This window comes from Panonychus citri, unplaced genomic scaffold (genome assembly GCF_014898815.1).
Source record: "Panonychus citri isolate SS breed McGregor unplaced genomic scaffold, ASM1489881v1 Contig00140, whole genome shotgun sequence".
Classification (NCBI taxonomy): domain Eukaryota; kingdom Metazoa; phylum Arthropoda; class Arachnida; order Trombidiformes; family Tetranychidae; genus Panonychus; species Panonychus citri.
Genome location: NW_026515545.1, coordinates 2,759,130 through 2,778,758, shown reverse-complemented (window position 1 = coordinate 2,778,758; position 19,629 = coordinate 2,759,130). Strand labels below are relative to the sequence as shown.

Sequence of the window (19,629 nt, the reverse complement as noted above, 5' to 3'; positions counted from 1 at the left end):
TGTTAATTCCCTTGTTAATCAACATTTCTCAGATTAATCATTTACTCGGATTAACAGTAACTGGAGTAGATTTGATCAACCATTTTGATTGGCAAATAGTCATTTATACAGAAATTAAATTAAATCAATTAAGTGTGTTGGTAATTGTGATCAATAAGATTTAGATTCAGGTCATTTTGTAGAGTCAAGGCTACGATATTTACTAATCACAAGTTAATCATCTTGATACTAATCAACTGTTCAAGAGATAAATCTGATAGTAATTAGAATTAGTTTTAATCACATTGGCTAATTAATGTTTCTATATTTAATCATCTAAACCGATTTGGTTGATATTAATTAGTGATTTATGTTTAATAGTTGAATGAACAAAGTTTTCGAGAAAAATCGACAATTCGAAATAATTTTTTTTCCTTTTTCGGCCTGAATACGAAATTGAAACAATAAGAATAAGGAATCAAATGTTGACCAATGTCCAGTTAAACTCTGTCAATTACTGTAAATAACTGAAGCTTAATTGTTGTTGACGATCAATGTGATTGAGGTTCAACAATTTAATGAACGAATTAAGATTTTTTTTTCATCAACATAACAGTTATTCAACTTAAACACATTGAAGATTAAATTGTCTTCCAAAAAATCAACCAAATTAACTTTGAACCTCAAATGATTAACTAACCATTAACTAATTATTAACTTGACAAACCAAATGTGTACATTAAATTGCATAAACAGATCATTAAATTATCAATAATTACCAAATGATTTAATTTCATTGATCGATAGCAAAAAAAAAAATTATATTAATAGTAATCAATTTAAAATAACAACAACAAAAAACAATCAATTTTCAAATTGGAATCAATTTAATTAAATTTGATTAAATCGTAATGAATATAAAAGTACAAAATTTAAATGTTTCATTTGATTACATTAAATTGTTTCATATTATTATTAATAAAATTGATTAAATCATTTTCATAATTCATAATTTGAATCTTAATTGTTTTGATTGGTTTTACTTGTTGGGATTTTGTTTTTGGTTGATCGTCAAATATTTACAATTAAAAATAAATTGTTATTGTTATTGATTAGATATCTTTGAGAAATGAGATCTTTGATTTGATTAATTTCTTGAGGTGACAAGATGTACTACAGATTATGATCGGATTAACAACTGAATTAATAAAGATGCACATGAATGATGTAATTCTTGCTGTTTGCCAGAAAAGGGCTTCAGTTGATTTAATTGGTTTAAAGTAATAATACAAATTAACTAAATGATGAGGAAGAAAAGAGAGAGCAAAAAGTCCGACCAATAGGAAAGCCAATCGAACGGTAAAACTGGCCTTTCGAAGTGCTCGATCTTTTGAACTTTTTCGATAAGTTAACTTGTTTTTCACATTGAAAACCAATTTACGAGCAACATTTGAGTAACAATAAGAGGTTATTATCAATGGGAACAGGTAGAAGATGATTGTCTTCATTGTGATCAATATTTGTGACCCTGGTTGAGGTAGAAAGGTGAATCCTGGTGTGCATATGAGTAGAGTTGTACCTGAGGTCAATTGAGTTGGTGTTAAATGAGAGGAAAGTGAGGTTGGTAAGGCCAAAAGGATTGATATTAACCAAATTAGATAAATTGTTCCCAGTGCAAGGTTACGATGTTTACGATCAACTTGCTTCTGCATCCAGGCCACTGCTGATAGAACGGCAAGATAACGATCTAAGGAAACGGCGATTAAGGTCAAAGATGAAACGGAAACTGTTATATCTCGAAGGGTATCTGATAATATACACATTGATGAGGCCATTGAAGGTGAAATTAAGGATAAAGATGATGATTGCGATGGAGTTGATGATGAAGATTCTGAAGATTCAGTTACATAAGTTGATAATAACATTGGTATAAGTCCTAAGATTGTACAAAGATCACAAAGTGCAAGACTCAAGGTGTAAATTGTTGACGATGTTACCGGTATCTCTTTGCGTAAGATTGTCACAATTAACCATAAATTGCCCAAAAGTCCAGTTAAAAAGATTGGTGAGAACAATATTGCCACAATTAGTAGTTCGATTTTTCCATAATATTCATTGCGAATCCAATCAACATCAAATAATTTCCACATGATTAACAATTAAACTGATTTTCTTTTTCTCTCCAATCAAAGAGCAAAGTTTTCGGTTGATTGTTGGTTTGCTTGTGATGAGAACAAAGTAATTTAGTAAACAATTACAATTGGAAATTAAAAATAAATCATCTTTGAATTATGTTAACACAATTAGACTCAATTTACTACTGATTTAATTTTCTCTCTGAGTTGACCATTAAGTACTACTACCAATGAATGGAGAAACGTTAATTGTGATTAGTTAACATGCGTCGAAAGTTGATCAACTTTGATTAAGTGATTATCATAGTTATGAATTTAATTTTTTTTTCTTACTCACTAATAGTAATCATCAGGTTAATGATTAAGAGTAATCAAGATTTTGATGAAAGTGTCAATGAAACTTTGATCATATTTACATGGACATTTCCAAATATCTCATTGGTGCTCTGATTACGTTGATAATTAAGGTGGAAACCTGATCAATGATTACATATTAGTTGATTTAGTTATGCATTGAAAGTATTATTTTGCTAATTCCTTTTGATCAACTTGAACTTAGAATGGGTTCAAGTGTATTAATTAAATATTAATTATCAATCTGATGAAATGAACTTTCAATCAACATGCTGATATCATGATAATAGTTCTGAAACCTTTCAAATCACATGAATTCAATTGAAATTTTCCATTGGAAATCAGATTAATTGCTAATCATTGAAATTCGTTGTTTTTTGTTCTTATTTAAATATGAACAATTTTCGTCTTTTATTTCATTTGAATTGACTTTCTTTTAATTGAAATTAATTGATTTTAAGGATTCCAAGCAATGACCTTTATAGTTAGAACTTTTTTCGACCTTGAGATTGATCTTTAGATGGTTATCAAAGACACCACGAAAGAGAGTTCGATGATATTAGTGAATGGCGATTCTATTTATCACTAAGGTGAATTCTGAATCGATTGAACAATATTGAGCGAGAAATAAGAACCAATTTAAGCACAATTAGACCATCCACCAAATTGAAGATCCAAGGCAATGCTATTATAATGTCGTTATAAAATTTTCTATTTCGAACTCACAAAAAAACCGAATCCGGAAATTTTCATCATGAACAATTTTCGTTTCTTGATCGAAGCCCAGACAATTAATCATTATAATCATTTCTATAAATGTGCCAATCAAGTGTATCCATATTCTATATGTTAATTAGATTCTACCTTCGATTAAAATTTCCTTAAACAGCTCAGTTCAAAAAAGAAATCGAAATATTTTCAATCCAAGTACAAAAAACATCTTTTAATGAGAATACGATCCCCGAACTTATTCATTTTCTTAGCAAATTTTGCTTTGAATTGAAGGTTATTGTTTACATTTTTGTTCAATTAAGTTAATCATTATGTCTGCTGTTTTAAAGGTAAGAATTAAATCATTTGCAATTTAATTATTTTATGACTAATCTGTGACTATTAATCTATTCCAGTCAACGACTAAACTTGCTGGATTAGCTGTTATTGAGAAGCCTGTTCAGGTAAGTCTAATTTTGTTTTGTTTCTTTGGCATGTGAAGAGATTTAATTTTTTTTTCTTTGGTTTGATTTTTGTGATTCAATTGCTGATGATTTTGATTTAATTGTGATTTTCTGGTTTCAGGCTTTATCTATCGTCTACAGGAGGATATTGAGTGTTGTTCAAACGATGCCAAAGGAATCTGGGTATAGAAATCACACCGAGAAGTTGATTAATGAAAGATTGGCTTATCTTGAAGAAGATCCTGATCACAGGAGAATGGAGACCAAATATAAACTACAAATGGAGGAATTGATTTGGCACGCAGAGGATGAATTAAAATGTGCTCGAAATATGGCAAAGTATAAGGTTTGGGAACCTTTAGTTAAAACACCATCAGAAACCCAATGGAAATGGCCGGTTGTTTAAACCAGTTAAAAGAATAACAAAATTGTTCTTGTTATTGAATTAGTTGAACCAAAATAATAGTTTAATAATAACAATTATACTGTGTTTATGCAGGCAAAAATATATTTGATTCGGTTTTCGGGAAATCGTTGTCATCCTTTTGGCCTCGGTTTCTTTTTTTCTTAGATTTTCGTTTCTTATCTCGTTCTCGTCGTCTCAATATTTTGTTACTTGTCTTGGTTTCATCCTTTTCAACTTTATCTCCCAAATTATATTTTGCTTCAATTTTAGTTTCACCACGAACTTTATTGCATAATTTATCCAATCGTTTTAAAAATGAGTGTTGACTTTCATATGGACCTTGTTGCAGAGTCTCGGGTATCGATTTGAGAGGTCGAGTGGCACCAATAGTATCTCCATCATCCATATTAGTAGTAACTAGAAGACGAAACAATCTTTATTAATCTTTGCTTTTTCCCTCTCTCTCTCTCTCACACACACAACAATCTAAATGTGTGACAATTAAAAAATTCAATAAACTAATTACCTTTCAATAAAGATTGTCCATATTTTGATTTTCTTTTTCTTTTTGGTTTCTCCTCCTCAAAATCTTCACCATCCATGTCCATTAAAGCGGCCATTCTTTTAGGAACATGTTGCTCGGCCAATTTTTTTACTCTCGCTTTTTCCCTTAGAGCTTTTTTCTTAGATTTTCTCGCACTAGAAATCGGCTGCGAATGCGTTTTATAAGCAGGATCAACACTTTTCAACTTCTTATGTTTACTACTTTTAGCATACCTTGCATGAACCATTTCTCTGTAAATGAAAAACAAAAACGAATCAATTAGAAAACAATCAAATGGAAACAAAAACAACAATATAACAGATAAAATAAATCTCAAACAATTCAATCAAAATTTACTTTAAATAAAAAAAATTAACAAAATAATAATAAAAAAAATTCACTACCACATGTAACCAAGAGATTAAACTAATTCTACCAAAAAGTGATTAATACTTACACAGTTTCTAAGATTCTCTCCAAATGATGCGAGAGAAGAAAATTAACACAACAATTAAATAAAAAAATCGATGAGAAATTAATAGAAAAAAAAAGAAGAAGATGGAATTAAATTAAAAGACAAAATTAATTGAAAGAAAAAGAATTTTTCAAAATGTAAACAATAGAAAAAGAAAAAGTTTTTTTCTAGTTGTAACCACCAGATGGCGTCGGAGAGAGGAAAGAGAAAGAGAAGAAAAGAAAGAGAGACTTTGACTTGGTAGCCATTTAAAAATAAGACTAAACATTAATGTCCAATTTTTGTGTTTCATTTTTATCGATAATCTTTTAAAACAATAAGTGTAATTTATTAATTTGGTTTAATTAGATGTTAATCAACTCATTTTAACTCTTCCTGGAATTGTGTTTATCAGGAGAAAACCAAAAATAAATAAAAACCGAAAATTGATTTGACAAAGGGTTTGATTACACACATAGTGTAATAATCCAGGCATTTTGGATGGGACCAGGAACAGAATTCATTGCACCAGCCGAGGCACCCATATTTCGTCCATCAGAAGAGGATTTTATCAAAGGTCCGCTCGAGTATATTTCTAAAATAAGACCATTAGCTGAAAAACATGGAATCTGTAAAATCATACCACCCCCTGTAAGTATTTAGAGTCTTTTTTTATTTTCTCATAACAATGGTGGTAGTGTGTGTGTGTGTCTTTCTCTCTCTCTCTCTTTCTTTCTCAGGTTCAGATGATTTTCTTCATTTATTTTCATGTTGATTCACATTCACACTTATCCCATTATCATGATTATGACAACTAATTTATTTAATGTTGTTTCCTCCTTTTAAATTTCTCATTCTTTTAATTGTTTTTTTTCTTCTGTTAATTTTGTTTCTTTTTTTCTTGCAACAGTCTTTTCAACCTCCATTTGCGGTTGATGTTGAAAAATTTCGATTCACCCCGAGGGTTCAACGACTAAATGAATTGGAAGCACAGACACGGGTTAAATTAAATTTTTTGGAACAAATAATCAAATATTGGGATTTACAGGTAATTTTTATTTCGTTTTACTTGTGCAAGTAAAAAAATAATATTACTGAGAAAAAAGAAAAGAATTTTCTTGTCAACAAGTAATCTATCTCTCCATCTCGTGTTCTATTTCTGTTGAAGCGAATTTGTTTCTTTCTCACTTACGATTCTTTATCAATAATTATCTCATCATGATTTTCCCTATAATTTTTCTCTTCAATTTTCATGAATGAAACTTCATTTTCACCTATTTATTCAGTTGTGAATGTTACTCAATTTTCTGTCACCCTTTGTGTATCACCTCTATCTCCATATTCATCATTTTCTGTTAGCTCTAAAAAAAATCTTCCTTTGTCTGTCTTCTCTCTCTCTCTCTTTCTTTCTCTTTCCATTCTTCAAACTCCCCCTTCTCTCTTTCTTTCTCTCTCTCTCTCTCTCTCTCTCTCTACCTATCTCTATCATCCCTCTCCCACTCTCTTTCTTCCCATTATTAGCATCTCTCATAATTCAAACTGTTTTTATTAATAACTGTCCAAATCTATTCTTTTTTTCCTATTGTTGCAAACTAACGATATTTTTCAAAATCTCTTAACCCATATTGTTGTCTATCCCTAATCTCTAATTCACTAATCTTTAATCTCCGTTATTAATTTGAGGTTTCTGTCAACTTTTTTATATTTCTACAAATTCATTTGTTTCATTTGCTTTTCTCTTTTTTTTACAAACTTGCCCTTTAAAGGGAACCTTGACCAAAGACAAAGTTAAGGTAGGAACCTTTATTGGAATTGATTATTATAATTATCATTACTATCATTTATTTATCCAAAATAATCTTGACTTTTTGGTCACAAAACCTTATAAGGTTATATATAAGGTCAAAGATTAAGGGTGACACAGCTCAAATGATTTGTGTCATTTTGATTATTTTGATTATCTTATTTTTATGCCCTGTTATTTAATTATTGTCTACATTTACTTATATTTTTGCTCATCAGTTAACTGGTTAATCAATTGAGGGGGATTATTGCCCTCAGATTGATCACCATTAAGACTGATTGACTAACTGTGTCCAGTATTTACTATCGACTGTACATTTGACCTTCTCTCTCTCCTTTCCTATTTTTTTTTGTTTATCTTGTTACTACTTTTACAATGGTCACATTAACCTAACCTCTTTTCTCTTGTAATTTTATTTTCCTATTCAGGGAGCACCTTTTAAATTACCGACAGTTGAAAGGAAAGTTCTTGATCTCTACTCGTTACATAAAGTTGTCGCAGAAGAAGGAGGCTTTGAAACATGTACAAGAGAAAGAAAATGGTCCAAAGTTGCAAGTCGCATGAATTTTAACTGTAAGTGTTTTCACTTTTAATACATAAATTATTCCATCATGGCTCATCTTTACTAATTTCTCCCTCTTTCTCTTTCTCTCTCCCTCTACTCTTGCATCTTGCTACACCCATTTTTGGTTACTCTACTATCATCATCTATACAAACTACAGTAAATCCCAACAATAAGGGTACAATATCATCTCTATTACGTCAACACTACGAGCGCATCTTATATCCATTCGATGTATTCCTTAGTGGTGCCACAATTGGCGGTGATCTTAAAATCCCTGGAGTCAAAGTTACTCATGATATCAAACCAAATGTTGACAATTCTAATAATAATAACAATAATAATAATGGAACACTCAATGAAGGAACACCAATCACCGTGGAATTTGAAAAGCCTAAAATAAAGACAGAACCTGTTAATTTAGAATCAAATGATGGTGATTGTTTAAAATCTACTTTTATCTTGGACAAAGAAGGTTCTTCTCATGGTATTAGTAACTCTGAAGAATCTTGCATGTCGTCCTTTAAAGGACCTTCACCTTTACCACCACCATCAACTCCAACCTCTGTACCCTCAGGTCCAATCATTAACAAAAATCTTAAAGTGGAAAAAGAAAGTAAACAATTACGGACATCTCCACGTCGAGTTGGAAGACCAATAACTTATAATTTAAATGTTGACCTAAGCAGACAGGCTCGACTTAATGGTCGACCTGATGGTGCTCCTAATTCTCGTATAAGTGATTTTAATGAAGACGAAACAACCGATTGTGAAGAATCTAAAGATGAAGAAGAAGAGGAAGATAAACATGAGCCGATTCAACTTCGACCATCACCTAGAAGGCTTGCTCATCGAATGCAAACTCAACAAGGACAAAGGCGTAGAACTAGTTATCCAAGGGTGGACAAAGGTTTGTCACTTATTAAATGATAGATGAGTTTATATATAAATATATATCTATAATTATCAGGGTGTAAAATTTTTTTTTATCATGAAATAATTATACAAAATTTCATCTTAGATGAGATTTTAGTTGAATAGTCAATTTTACACAGACAGTTCAGGTCTGTTTTCTTGTCCTTTTTCAGAATTACAAAGACTACAAGTATATGGAGCTGGACCTAAGATGCCTGGTTTCTCATCTCAAGACTCATCAAAGACTAAAACTCAGGATAAGAATGGAAAAGAAATCACCAATGGAAAAAATCAAGTTCGTCAAATTTAATTGATGAAAATTATACAATCGATTTAATTTGTTCTTTACTTCGAACTAATCAAATTTTCTCTCTCTCTCTCTCTCTACATTTTTTCTTCTTTTGTCTTCTCAATATTAGATTTGCACTCTTTGTAATGAAAATACATTCTCCCATCAATTGCTTAGGTGTGCGGGTTGTGATCACTTATTTCACCTTTACTGTCTTATTCCTCCTCTTAACAATATGCCGACGGGTATGTTATTAAAATTTATTCAAGTACATGGACACGAGTTTTCAATTAGCATCAATCTAGTTCATGGTTATTCACTAATATGATGCATTTTGATTAGATTTTGTTTTCGTCAGAAATAATGGGAAAAATCAAAATCTATTTGTATGTATTGCTAATCTTATTTTTTGTTTCTCTCTCGCTTAATCCTAATCCATTAGGTGTTTGGCATTGTCCCCGTTGTGTAGCCTCCTTTGTACAAAATCAGCCACAACCATTTACACATGAGTTCGGCTTCGCCCAAAGTCAACGAGATTATACATTAGCTGATTTTGGTGAAATGGCAGACCAATTTAAAGCGGACTATTTCCGTTTACCACCACATGTAATTGAATCAATTTAATCTTTAATCAATTAATTTGAACTTCCTCCAATTCACCTCTAGATGACCTTGTTTTCTAATTTCATTTTTTATTTGTATTTTCTTCTTTCTTTCATTCATTCTTTCTTTCTTTCTTGTTGTTTTGATTTTTTTCTTATAGATGGTTCCACTATCTCGAGTAGAAAAAGAATTTTGGAGACTTGTGTCCTCCATGGATGAATCAGTTACAGTTGAATATGGAGCTGATCTCCACACCAATGATTTCGGCTCAGGTTTTCCGACTAAAAAGTCAAAATTCATCTCACCAGCAGATCTTGAATATATTGATCATCCTTGGAATCTCAACAATTTACCTATTCTCGAAGGAAGTGTTTTCAAATATATCAATTCAAATATTAGTGGAATGATAGTTCCATGGATGTAAGTTAATTTTAATCAATAGCACATCTAATAATTGATTTACTTGTTATTGGCGATTAATAATCAGTAATCATTTTGTGGACTAATTTACACACAAGCAAGAGAACTAATTTTTTGGATAATTCTTTGTCTATTTTGATAGATATGTTGGCATGTGTTTCTCAACATTTTGCTGGCACAATGAGGATCATTGGTCCTATTCAATTAACTACCTCCATTGGGGCGAAGCCAAAACTTGGTATGGAGTCCCTGGTGATGCTGCTGAAAAATTCGAAGACGCAATGAAACAAGTAGCTCCCGAACTTTTCGATTCACAACCTGATCTCTTACACCAACTTGTGACGATATGTAATCCAAATATTCTGATGAAATCTGACGTACCTGTAAGTATCATGCTGATTATTATTATCAATCTTATTGCTTCTTTTCATTAGTTACTAATTTTATCTCATTTTACCTTTTGACAGATTTATCGGACAAATCAACAAGCCGGCGAATTTGTGGTTACATTTCCACGAGCGTATCACGCTGGTTTTAATCAAGGATTAAATTTAGCTGAAGCTGTTAATTTTGCGCCATCTGAATGGATATCAATGGGCAGAATTTGTGTAGATCACTATGCTATGCTTCAGCGTTATCCCGTTTTTAGTCACGATGAACTTATATGTAGAATGGCGTTTATAGCTGATGAATTAGATATAGCCATTGCATCTGCAACATATGATGATATGCTGGAAATGGTTAAGAAAGAGACACACCTTAGAAGCCAATTAGACGATTGGGGTATCATACAAACTGAACAAATGGTATTTGAAGCATTAGCCGATGATGAAAGACAATGTTATTATTGTCGAACTACATGTTACTTGTCATCTCTTTCGTGTCAATGTAAATCAGGTGAGAACAATTTAATTCTCAATTCACTTGAAAATGAATGTTTTCAACTTGATTATTCAGTTCGTTTTTCATTTGTTAACATAACAAAGTTTAATTTTCCATTTAGTCTCAAACAAAAGTATCCAAGTTTCCGTTAAAACTGTGTTCCAATTAGATCTCATTGAATAGTTGTTGTTAACAATTACATTACAGGAAATTCAATATGTTTCAACTTTTTTTGTTTCCAAATCTTTTTATTTACCTTTCATTCACTCTCTCAATAGTCAATTAATCAATTTAATTGCATCTTTTACATTAATACTTGTTTTAAATCATTACAAATCTCGTCCTTATATTACATTTACTCACGTAACCTCATGATTAATTTGTTTCATCTTTTTAACAGTTTAACTGTAATTACTTTGTATTATTTCATTTCTTTGATCATTTTATTATAATTGACTTATTATTATCCAATCCATTCAAGCTTCTCGTATCTTCTATGGAGTTTGGTACATTCTATGGATTCGATTGTTGTTCATTTTCAATATATATAATTATCTTACTAATTATTTGTTTTTTTCACTTTCCTTTTAATTGCAGATAAATTTGTTTGTCTAATTCATAAGGACAAGTTGTGTAAAAAGTGCACACCATCTCAACATATCCTTAAATATCGTCATGGTTTAGAAGAATTTCCAGAAATGATGAAAAAATTGAAGGAGCGAATTAACATCTACGACGAATGGATAATGAAAGTGCAAAAAGTTCTAAATGGAGATACAGAGGAAGTAGTCCACCTCGCGGAAGTCCAAAATTTATCCGAAGAAGCAAAGATCCAATTTTTTCCAACAAACACCAATGTTTATGAACAATTGTCCTCCTTAATCGAAGATATGAAAGAACAATCAAAAGTGCAAAGAAGAATGTTAGAACAAGCAAAGAAGAGAGAAAATCTATCAATTTTAAAGAGACTCAAGGTTGAACTTTTAGGTAGAAACTCATCGATAACCAATTACACCAATGACATGAGCTTAGAAGGGGATGAAATGAACAGCATGATGAAAACCAAAAAGCTCAAGAAAGCAGTGTAAATGAAAATCTAAAAAATCGAACCATCAATTCGAGCCGTTTTAATGTCAAGTAAAAAAAAATAATGATCAACTTTGAAAACAAAAAGAAACAACAACAATAACAATCAATTACCAGCTTTGGATAAATCCATTCTCACCTACGCTATGAATCAGAATCTTGAATTAACTACAAAATCATACAAAATATTTACAAGTACACAAACAACCCTCATATACAATGCTTATAAATAATATACATAAATATATATAATATAAATATACACTCCACTTTACACCCAAAATCACCCTGCAGAATAATATTCTCCCTCCTTCTCTCTCTCACACTCTCTTCTTCCTTAGCTTTTTTTTCTCTGTCTTTTTTTCTTCCTCTTCCCTATACCCTAAAGTTATATATTATATAAAGTATAAAACCAACAGAAAATGTATTATTATTATATTTGAATATGAATTAATTTGATCGATAAACTTGCTTGAAATCGATCAAATGAGAGCTGAATAGATCACCGATCAAATTAGCCAATTCATCTTATCCTCCTTTTTTTGTGCAACATCCAATTTACTAGCCAGAGTTGAGAAGTAGTTTTCATCTACTTTCTTTCCTCCTCATCATCTTTTTTTCTCTCTTTCTCTCTCTCTCTCTCATCGTCATCATCTTCATCAATATCTCTCTTCTTCCCTTTGTCCCGTTTTCATCTCTACTACAACTTATATATTCTCCTTCTAACACTTCTCTCTCTCTCTCTCTCTCTCTCTCTCTCTCTCTCTCTTTCTCTTTCATCGCATTTTAACAACAACAAAATACCTTCAGCGATGACTTTGTCTTCGCTCTCGAATCCAAATCATCAACAATTAGCTTTTTTTCAACAATCACCTTCATCATTTCAACTACAAAACAATATTTTCTATCCTCTGTATTCCATCTCGAAATTGTCATCATGAAAACAAAATCTCTCTTTTCTCTGTAAATTCAATCTTTGGTGTTCGAAACATTAAATATTGTAACTGTATTAAGGTTCATTCATAAATTGTGTGACCCTGTTCTAGATGCGATTAACCAATAATATATAAAAATCTAATTTACAAAACCACAATTAGATTTACATGAAATGTTTAACTTTTCAATTTTCATCTCAAATTGATTTTAATTGTTAATCTAGAGAGAGAGAGAGAAATGAACTGACCACAATTAATAAATATTGATTATGATGATTTGATTATTTTCTCATTGCTGATAATCAATTAATCTTACAATTACTATACTATTAATACAATACCATAATCAATAGGCAATTAACTGATGATAATGGTGTCAAGTTAAATGAGTGTCAAAAATAATTAACTAATTGACATGTTAAAAGCTATAATATTAGAAAGTGTTGTGTTAATTAGTGAAAATGAAAATGAATTTACATTGAATTATCAATTAGAATAGGAGATAATTAACTAATTGTTATTTGTGAAAAGTTATTAGTGTAAACAATTAACAATAAACTTAGATAATGCTAACTGATGAATGATTAAACCTTTGTGAACAGATTTAACCTTTCAATTGATTTAATTATCAACGATAACAACAAGAGGACAATGTTGATTATTAACTGATTATGATTATGATGATGTTATCGAGTCTAAATTATGTTTATCATTCTGGTCTTATTGTTTATTATTAAATTAGATTGTTGTATCAAAAACGTTATCAAGATGATTCTGAAAATTACCCAATCATCATGTTGATAATTCAGTGAATGACATGGGAACACAATTGATAATAATAATATATTAGTTACAATTGTTCAACATCTCATTGATTGTTTATCCCTTGTCTTTATCAATCAATAACAATCAACGTTAATCAACTTTTATCCATATTCTTTACCATCATTATCCAGCATCACTAACACTTAATATATTTATTGTTTACAATTAACACTCAAGGGAAATCTTGACAATCAAAAAATTCATCATAACATTTTCCTCTCAATTTCAATTTTCAATTCACATCCAATGCCTTTGATTAACTGTCAATTGTGATTACAATCACCTCTCTCTCTCTCTCTCTCTCTCTCACCAGCATTAGACTATCATGTTAATAACTGAATTACCAACAGAATCAACAACAATTTCAATTGAGAATCAACGAGAAAAAAAAATAAACTAACAATTCTCATTCACATCTGATCAATATTCTGGTCAAATGTTGATACCTTTTCTTTAACATGATGATAATATAATCACTTAATCCTAATCCATCACAATCAACTTATCTGATTGTTTTCATTATGATACTAATTATTTTAAAGTGTAACCGATTAATATATTTCTCAATCAACTCTTGACCATCAGATGATTATATTGATTTTTATTATTATTATATTAACTTTGATTAGATGAACAATTGATTGTTACATTGATTCAAGTTAACTTAATAATCTAACATAATAACAACCAGAAAAAAAACTAACAAGTGAAAAAGATTAACCATAATCAAGTTATATTATTATTATCATTGTAACTATCACTTAAAAAATAACACATTCTGAGGTTAATAATATAATTAAATGAATAAATCATTGCAATTAAGTGTTAAAAGGAGCCTATCATTCAAGGTAATTAAATCAGAAAAGTGTAAGGAAACAAAATATCCTTTTAATTATTGTTCATTAATCAATAATCAACAATCGATCTATGGAAACAATTAGCTGATAAGTTGTAATTGTTTCGATAATGATATTGTTTGCTTTTCCATTTTTGATCAACAATCGATTTCATCTTCTAATCAAATCAAATTGTCAAGATAATTTTACAATTCTCATGTCTCACATTTCAAATCAATCTTTGTGAAAACTGTTGTTTGATTGTCAATATATTTTTCTATTGATTCTTATTCAATAATCATCATGATCATCATGATAACATCATCATGTTGTTGTTATTTTCTTGATTCTTTTTGTTGAAAATTGATTCTGATGATGAAAATATCAATTCCAATATTGATTCCAATTCTTTTATATATATATTTTTTTTTCTTCTTCCTCTTCCTCTTGTTATCATCTTTTATCTTGATCAAATCAAATTGAGAGATATTTTATCATCTTCATCACTCATTTTTCACTGTTCCATGATAACTGAATTGATCGTTCAACTGATGAAAACTGAAATGTAATCAACATGAAGTAAAAAAGATTCACAAGAAAAACTTGTAAACACTTTCACTTGTTTTTAGCTCCTTCATCTTATAATTTACCTTTTCAAGTCAATTATTTCCTCCTTGTTGATCATTTATCCTTCTAATCATAAAAACGACATGAAAATTTATAATTTAAATTGTTGTCCAAAGTTTACCTGATATTAAATTGCTCTTAAATTGCTTCGCATGCTTTTGTGCCATCAGGTAAACATAAAGGTAATAATATTAAGCTATTATACTTTAATAAAAACACTGAGTAAACAATTGATTATAACAACAACTAAGAACCGTTATTTTTATGAGTTAGAACACCAATTGGATTAAATGGATAAAGAATGAAAAAAAAAATAGGTAAACTGTCCCTTCATCAGTTAAATATAAATACCAAAAGGGAAGAGAAAGAGAAAAGAGAAAAAAAAAATTCTTATTCTCTTTTAGAAACTTTTCTCTTGCTCATCCTTTCCTTGTCTTCTCCATCCTCATCCTCATCATCTGACCCTAGATCTCTCTTGAGATGTGTATATACAAAACGTACACAATCCTGAACCAATTCCAGAATAATTTTTGAGTCCACAAAAGATGAAGATGATAAGGGCAATTTGGAGTGAGAAAACAACTTCATTTCAAATCCTTTTATGAGACTTAATCTTCATCTTAAATCGTCATCATTATTTTTCCAGTTCTACTGGGAGTTAATATGTTCACTTGGTTTTACCGTTAATCTATTATTTTACTTCCTCATCCGCCGGTCACTTTCCGTTTCCTTTAACTTTTTGCAATACGATAGTCAATCAATTGATCAATAAGTTGATTGAAAGCATGTTCTTAGTTTAGAATCAGCGGTTAGAATTTTGAATACCCTTGGTATTGAGAAAAGTTTGAGAATTGAATTGAGAATCGATAATGATAAATATCTGAACTTTATTGGTTCGTTTTATTTGACTACAGGTAAACCCTTTTGTCTACCTTCAGTTTACCAATTCTAATTCAACCCTTTAATATTGGATTAGATTACAGCCTTTAGTTGATTCTCTCTCACTCTTTACCTTCTTCATGGAAGATCATCACCATCATCATAAGCTTCATCATCTTCATCATCTTCTCCCTTTTCAGCCCTGAATCCATATCACAATTCTTATCCCTACTCCTGAGAGACGTTAAACTCAAGTTGTTTTTATAGTTAAAAGTATATATAAGAATAGGATGAGGATGAAGATGAAGATGATGACCATCAAGAAGAAAATGAGAGAGTAAAGATGCTGATGATAAAAAGAAACAAGATCAGCAAGATATTAACCTCTTTTCTATTCACTAATTTAAAGGATCAACTCTTTTTTTCCCAATTTACTAACCTTCCTTTTCCTTAATTTCATATTATTTTTATTGTTCCATTTGATCCCCTTAATTAGGGATAACGATAACAATTTAGAGTATTTTGATTAGTAGAAAACAATATAATCCAATGGTCACTTTACTCTTTGGTCAAGAAGAACAAGATTCTTTTCCTGTTACCTTAGAAATCACTCCAAACAATTGGTTTTCCAAGTAAAACAACAAGAAAAATGAGTAAACATAATTGGGATCATTTAAATAACACCAATTCATCTGATTCTCTCCCTGAATTTGGTATATTCTTGAAAACCATCATCAGAATTTAATTGATCGTTTAAATGATTAATTTTCTTCATCAAATCAAAGCTCAATGATATTGTTTCTCTGTAAGAATAATATTTTTTACTGTTACAACATTTTCTAATAGGAAAAAAACAATTTAATATGAGAGAGATTAAGAGACAATATCAATCAAATGATGATAATCAAATTTTTAACACTCCAATGAAACCTAAACCATTATTGAGGTTTCCACATCATCCAAATGAATGGAGCATCTTTTTCATCATCATAAAGATCATCTCTCTCTTTCTTTCTGTTTCTCTCTCTCTCTCTCTCTTAGCATCCTCATCCCGAATCTTCACTTATCAGTAGCATCCTCATCTTTTTTTTCTCATGTCTTTTTCTTGGTTTTTGCTGAATTCTTGTTCCATCAGAAAAATGAATGGATAAACAAATAGACTAATATTAATCCGGAACAATTAACACTGACACAATTAAATCACTTTCCTTTGGATTAAATTGTTACACAATTAATTTTCTTTCTATTATTTTGTAATTTATTATTTTTACTTTAAATTAGCGGATAGAAATTAAATGATAACAGCTAATTAACAATTAATTTCTAAGATTATTAGTTAATCACAATTAACTAACAAAATGAGACTAACAATTTTTATCATCAAAATGAACAACGATTAACTAATTAAAATTTAGTGTTAAAGAAAATTAAAGAAAGAGGATTTTAATTTCCTCTTTCTCTCAAGAAAGATGACAATTAAAATTAGATTAAACTAAATTGCCACTTTTATGATTAATTAAACAAGTGATTATGATAAATTAGCGAAATAATTAACAAAATTGAACAATTAACTTAATGAAAATTAGGATTTCTCTTTTCTAAATTTGCTTGTTATTAACTTTTCGCAATTGTAATTAAACATTTTTCTAAAAAAAACAATCAAATATAATTACGAATATTTTAATTACGAAATTAGCACCAATCGAAATCATCTTTACGATCTTACAATCAATCGAATCGCCAATTGACCAAACACTTACAACCTCCACCAATTACGATGACCAATTGACACCACAATTAATATGAACGACAGCAATTAACTAATCATAAAGTGAAATTTAATTTGCTTTATGGAAACTGAAAGTTAAGTAATTCAATTGATAACAAGAAAAGTTTCAAGCATTTAAAACTTAATCAGAATAATTGAAAACATTAACCAGTTAGAATTGATTGTTAAAAATCAATTGATTGATAGTAATAATTATTATTCCTTGAGGCTATTTAACTGATGATATTATCATTTGCTTCATCTTATATCATGATGATTATCATCATCATTTTATATTTACACTGATCATTGAACAATTGCAATTGATTTTCATGTTTAACTTATCATGAAAAATGATATTTGAGGTAAAAAGTGTTGAAATGATTGAATAAAGTTCAGACTGAGCTTCAGGCAAATTAAATATTATTCCTGATTCCGAATCATTTAACAATCATGTAAACAAGTTATTTACTTAAAAATGGCCTTATTATTATCAATTGAATAAACAATAAACAATATTGCCAATTGAATATAAGATTCACTTTCCATTCATCAAATATCATTTATTGGTTTAATATTTTCACTATTAAATCAATCGTCATCATCATCGGATTAATTGTTACCACCGACAACAATTTACTCTAGCAAATGATTATCTCATTTTTTATCCTCATCTCCATGAATATAAATATACAAAATGCCTGAAGATTGATGTTCAGTAAAGTATATAAAAAAAATCATATACAAGGGATGAGGATAATTTATTTTAATCTTCATCTTCATCTTCATCATCATCATCATCCTGATGTGATTATTATTACATATGATGGATCAGTTAAATTGTTGGTTAACAGATTAATTTGTATATAAGGATATGAATACAGTTGATATTAATTCAGTTGCTGGTTGAATAATAAGCTAAACAAATAGTCATTCATAATCATGATATAATAATAATAAATAGGATTTTCAATGATCAACTTGATTAACTGGTTTGCATCATTGATTTTAAATTAACTCAACAGATTAACCAATAAATAGTTAATCATATTAATCCTGATTGTATATTAACCTTATGTATTATCATATAATATAATATATTTGAATATATATTGTTTATATTAAGAAAAACGTTTCTAAATTGTTTCCGTTTTGTTTAATTGTTATAACACTTTCTCATCTAATTGTCTTGTCAATTCTTATTCCTGGTTAATTAACAATTTACTTGTATTGGCTTGAGATTCAGATTTTGATTGTTGTCTCTTGAGGATTTAATTGTGATTAACATTTCTCACGGTGAAAAATATATAATAATAATTTGATATGAATGATGATTTTTATGATGATAATGATGAGAAAATATTGATTATACTCTTGATGATTAAATGATGTTGACAATTTATTTTTACATCGATCAGCTGATTGTTGTTGTTGTTGTTGTTCAATATTTTATTTGATTGACTGTAAAAACATTTAATCTACTGTTGATTTAATCTGATTATTCAAATCAATTAGATTCAAATTATTCACAAATTAATGATCATTTAATTCAGATAAGTACGTTAATTAGTTAACCAGAAAATTGGGAGAAAAAAAAATTTTTTTTTTCTCTCCCTCTTCTCATTATTATAATATTACATGTATCAGTCTACTATTATTCATATGTATTAATCTGTAGATCAAGTTAATCAGGTTAATTGTTAATCATTCTTAATCCATGGGAAATTTGATCATGTTATATATTTTATATTCGGGTAACAATTTAACTTTTGTTTACCTGGTTGTTGATGTTGTTTCTCTGATGGTGAAAATAAATGTTCACTTGAAAAAGTAACTCTAAAGGGATGGAAAAGTTTATTGGAATCAATTAGCTAAATGCATTCAGTTTAGATGGGATACATTGGCGTCAATGAAAGAGAATGAATGAAAATGAACAAGATGAGGAAGATAAGGAAGAGAGGGTGGGGTGGGTGAGAGAGAGAGAGAGAGGTAAGACCTATATAAAGGGAATTGAAGGTTGATGTATACAAAAAAAGAGAAGAGGAGGAGAAGGATGAAGATGAAGATGAGGATGAGGATGAGGATGGAGAGGAAAAAGAGTGAAGATCAATTGCATAATTCTGAATGGGACTTGGAGTGAATGATTAAGA

At 29.6% G+C, this 19,629-nt stretch overlaps 4 protein-coding genes across 6 annotated transcripts; 2 read left to right on the top strand and 2 right to left on the bottom strand.

Annotated features, from left to right (window-relative positions):
- Window positions 1-847: 847 nt before the first annotated feature.
- LOC128394758 (neuropeptide CCHamide-2 receptor-like) lies at window positions 848-2,319 on the bottom strand. Its single transcript, XM_053355119.1, has one exon. The coding sequence runs from the start codon at window positions 2,127-2,129 to the stop codon at window positions 1,092-1,094; it is 1,038 nt and encodes a 345-aa protein (XP_053211094.1). The 5' UTR covers window positions 2,130-2,319; the 3' UTR covers window positions 848-1,091.
- Window positions 2,320-3,421: 1,102 nt separating this feature from the next.
- Window positions 3,422-4,135, top strand: LOC128394546 (NADH dehydrogenase [ubiquinone] 1 alpha subcomplex subunit 5-like). The gene is made up of 3 exons (XM_053354873.1): window positions 3,422-3,529; window positions 3,596-3,643; window positions 3,765-4,135. The coding sequence occupies exons 1-3, from the start codon at window positions 3,512-3,514 to the stop codon at window positions 4,047-4,049; spliced, it is 351 nt and encodes a 116-aa protein (XP_053210848.1). The 5' UTR covers window positions 3,422-3,511; the 3' UTR covers window positions 4,050-4,135.
- LOC128394545 (uncharacterized protein DDB_G0283697-like) lies at window positions 4,089-5,211 on the bottom strand. Its single transcript, XM_053354872.1, has 3 exons — window positions 5,051-5,211; window positions 4,576-4,844; window positions 4,089-4,466 (listed from the first exon to the last, which is right to left on the bottom strand). The coding sequence occupies exons 2-3, from the start codon at window positions 4,838-4,840 to the stop codon at window positions 4,135-4,137; spliced, it is 597 nt and encodes a 198-aa protein (XP_053210847.1). The 5' UTR covers window positions 4,841-4,844; window positions 5,051-5,211; the 3' UTR covers window positions 4,089-4,134.
- Window positions 5,212-5,304: 93 nt separating this feature from the next.
- LOC128394544 (lysine-specific demethylase 5D-like) lies at window positions 5,305-12,725 on the top strand. Of its 3 annotated transcripts, none has more exons than XM_053354870.1 (12): window positions 5,305-5,698; window positions 5,958-6,095; window positions 6,814-6,840; window positions 7,280-7,424; window positions 7,575-8,324; window positions 8,503-8,624; window positions 8,749-8,863; window positions 9,061-9,224; window positions 9,382-9,641; window positions 9,784-10,024; window positions 10,109-10,538; window positions 11,121-12,725. In XM_053354870.1, the coding sequence occupies exons 1-12, from the start codon at window positions 5,549-5,551 to the stop codon at window positions 11,609-11,611; spliced, it is 3,033 nt and encodes a 1,010-aa protein (XP_053210845.1). In that variant the 5' UTR covers window positions 5,305-5,548; the 3' UTR covers window positions 11,612-12,725. The 3 variants fall into 3 exon arrangements, with proteins under 3 accessions (XP_053210845.1, XP_053210843.1, XP_053210846.1); XM_053354868.1 differs by having other exon boundaries at window positions 8,479-8,624; XM_053354871.1 differs by lacking the exon at window positions 6,814-6,840 and having other exon boundaries at window positions 8,479-8,624.
- The last annotated feature ends 6,904 nt before the right edge of the window (window positions 12,726-19,629 follow it).

What these genes read in the sequence shown, in the direction of transcription:
- LOC128394545 (XM_053354872.1), bottom strand. Translation starts at nt 4,840, where the DNA reads ATGGTTCATGCAAGGTATGCTAAAAGTAGTAAACATAAGAAGTTGAAA. An exon ending in TGGACAATCTTTATTGAAAG is followed by an intron (nt 4,467 to 4,575) that starts GTAATTAGTTTA and finishes TTCGTCTTCTAG; the next exon opens with TTACTACTAATATGGATGAT.
- LOC128394546 (XM_053354873.1), top strand. An exon ending in TTATTGAGAAGCCTGTTCAG is followed by an intron (nt 3,644 to 3,764) that starts GTAAGTCTAATT and finishes TTCTGGTTTCAG; the next exon opens with GCTTTATCTATCGTCTACAG.
- LOC128394544 (XM_053354868.1), top strand. Translation starts at nt 5,549, where the DNA reads ATGGGACCAGGAACAGAATTCATTGCACCAGCCGAGGCACCCATATTT. An exon ending in ATTTCCGTTTACCACCACAT is followed by an intron (nt 9,225 to 9,381) that starts GTAATTGAATCA and finishes TTTTTCTTATAG; the next exon opens with ATGGTTCCACTATCTCGAGT. An exon ending in GGAATGATAGTTCCATGGAT is followed by an intron (nt 9,642 to 9,783) that starts GTAAGTTAATTT and finishes CTATTTTGATAG; the next exon opens with ATATGTTGGCATGTGTTTCT.
- LOC128394758 (XM_053355119.1), bottom strand. Translation starts at nt 2,129, where the DNA reads ATGTGGAAATTATTTGATGTTGATTGGATTCGCAATGAATATTATGGA.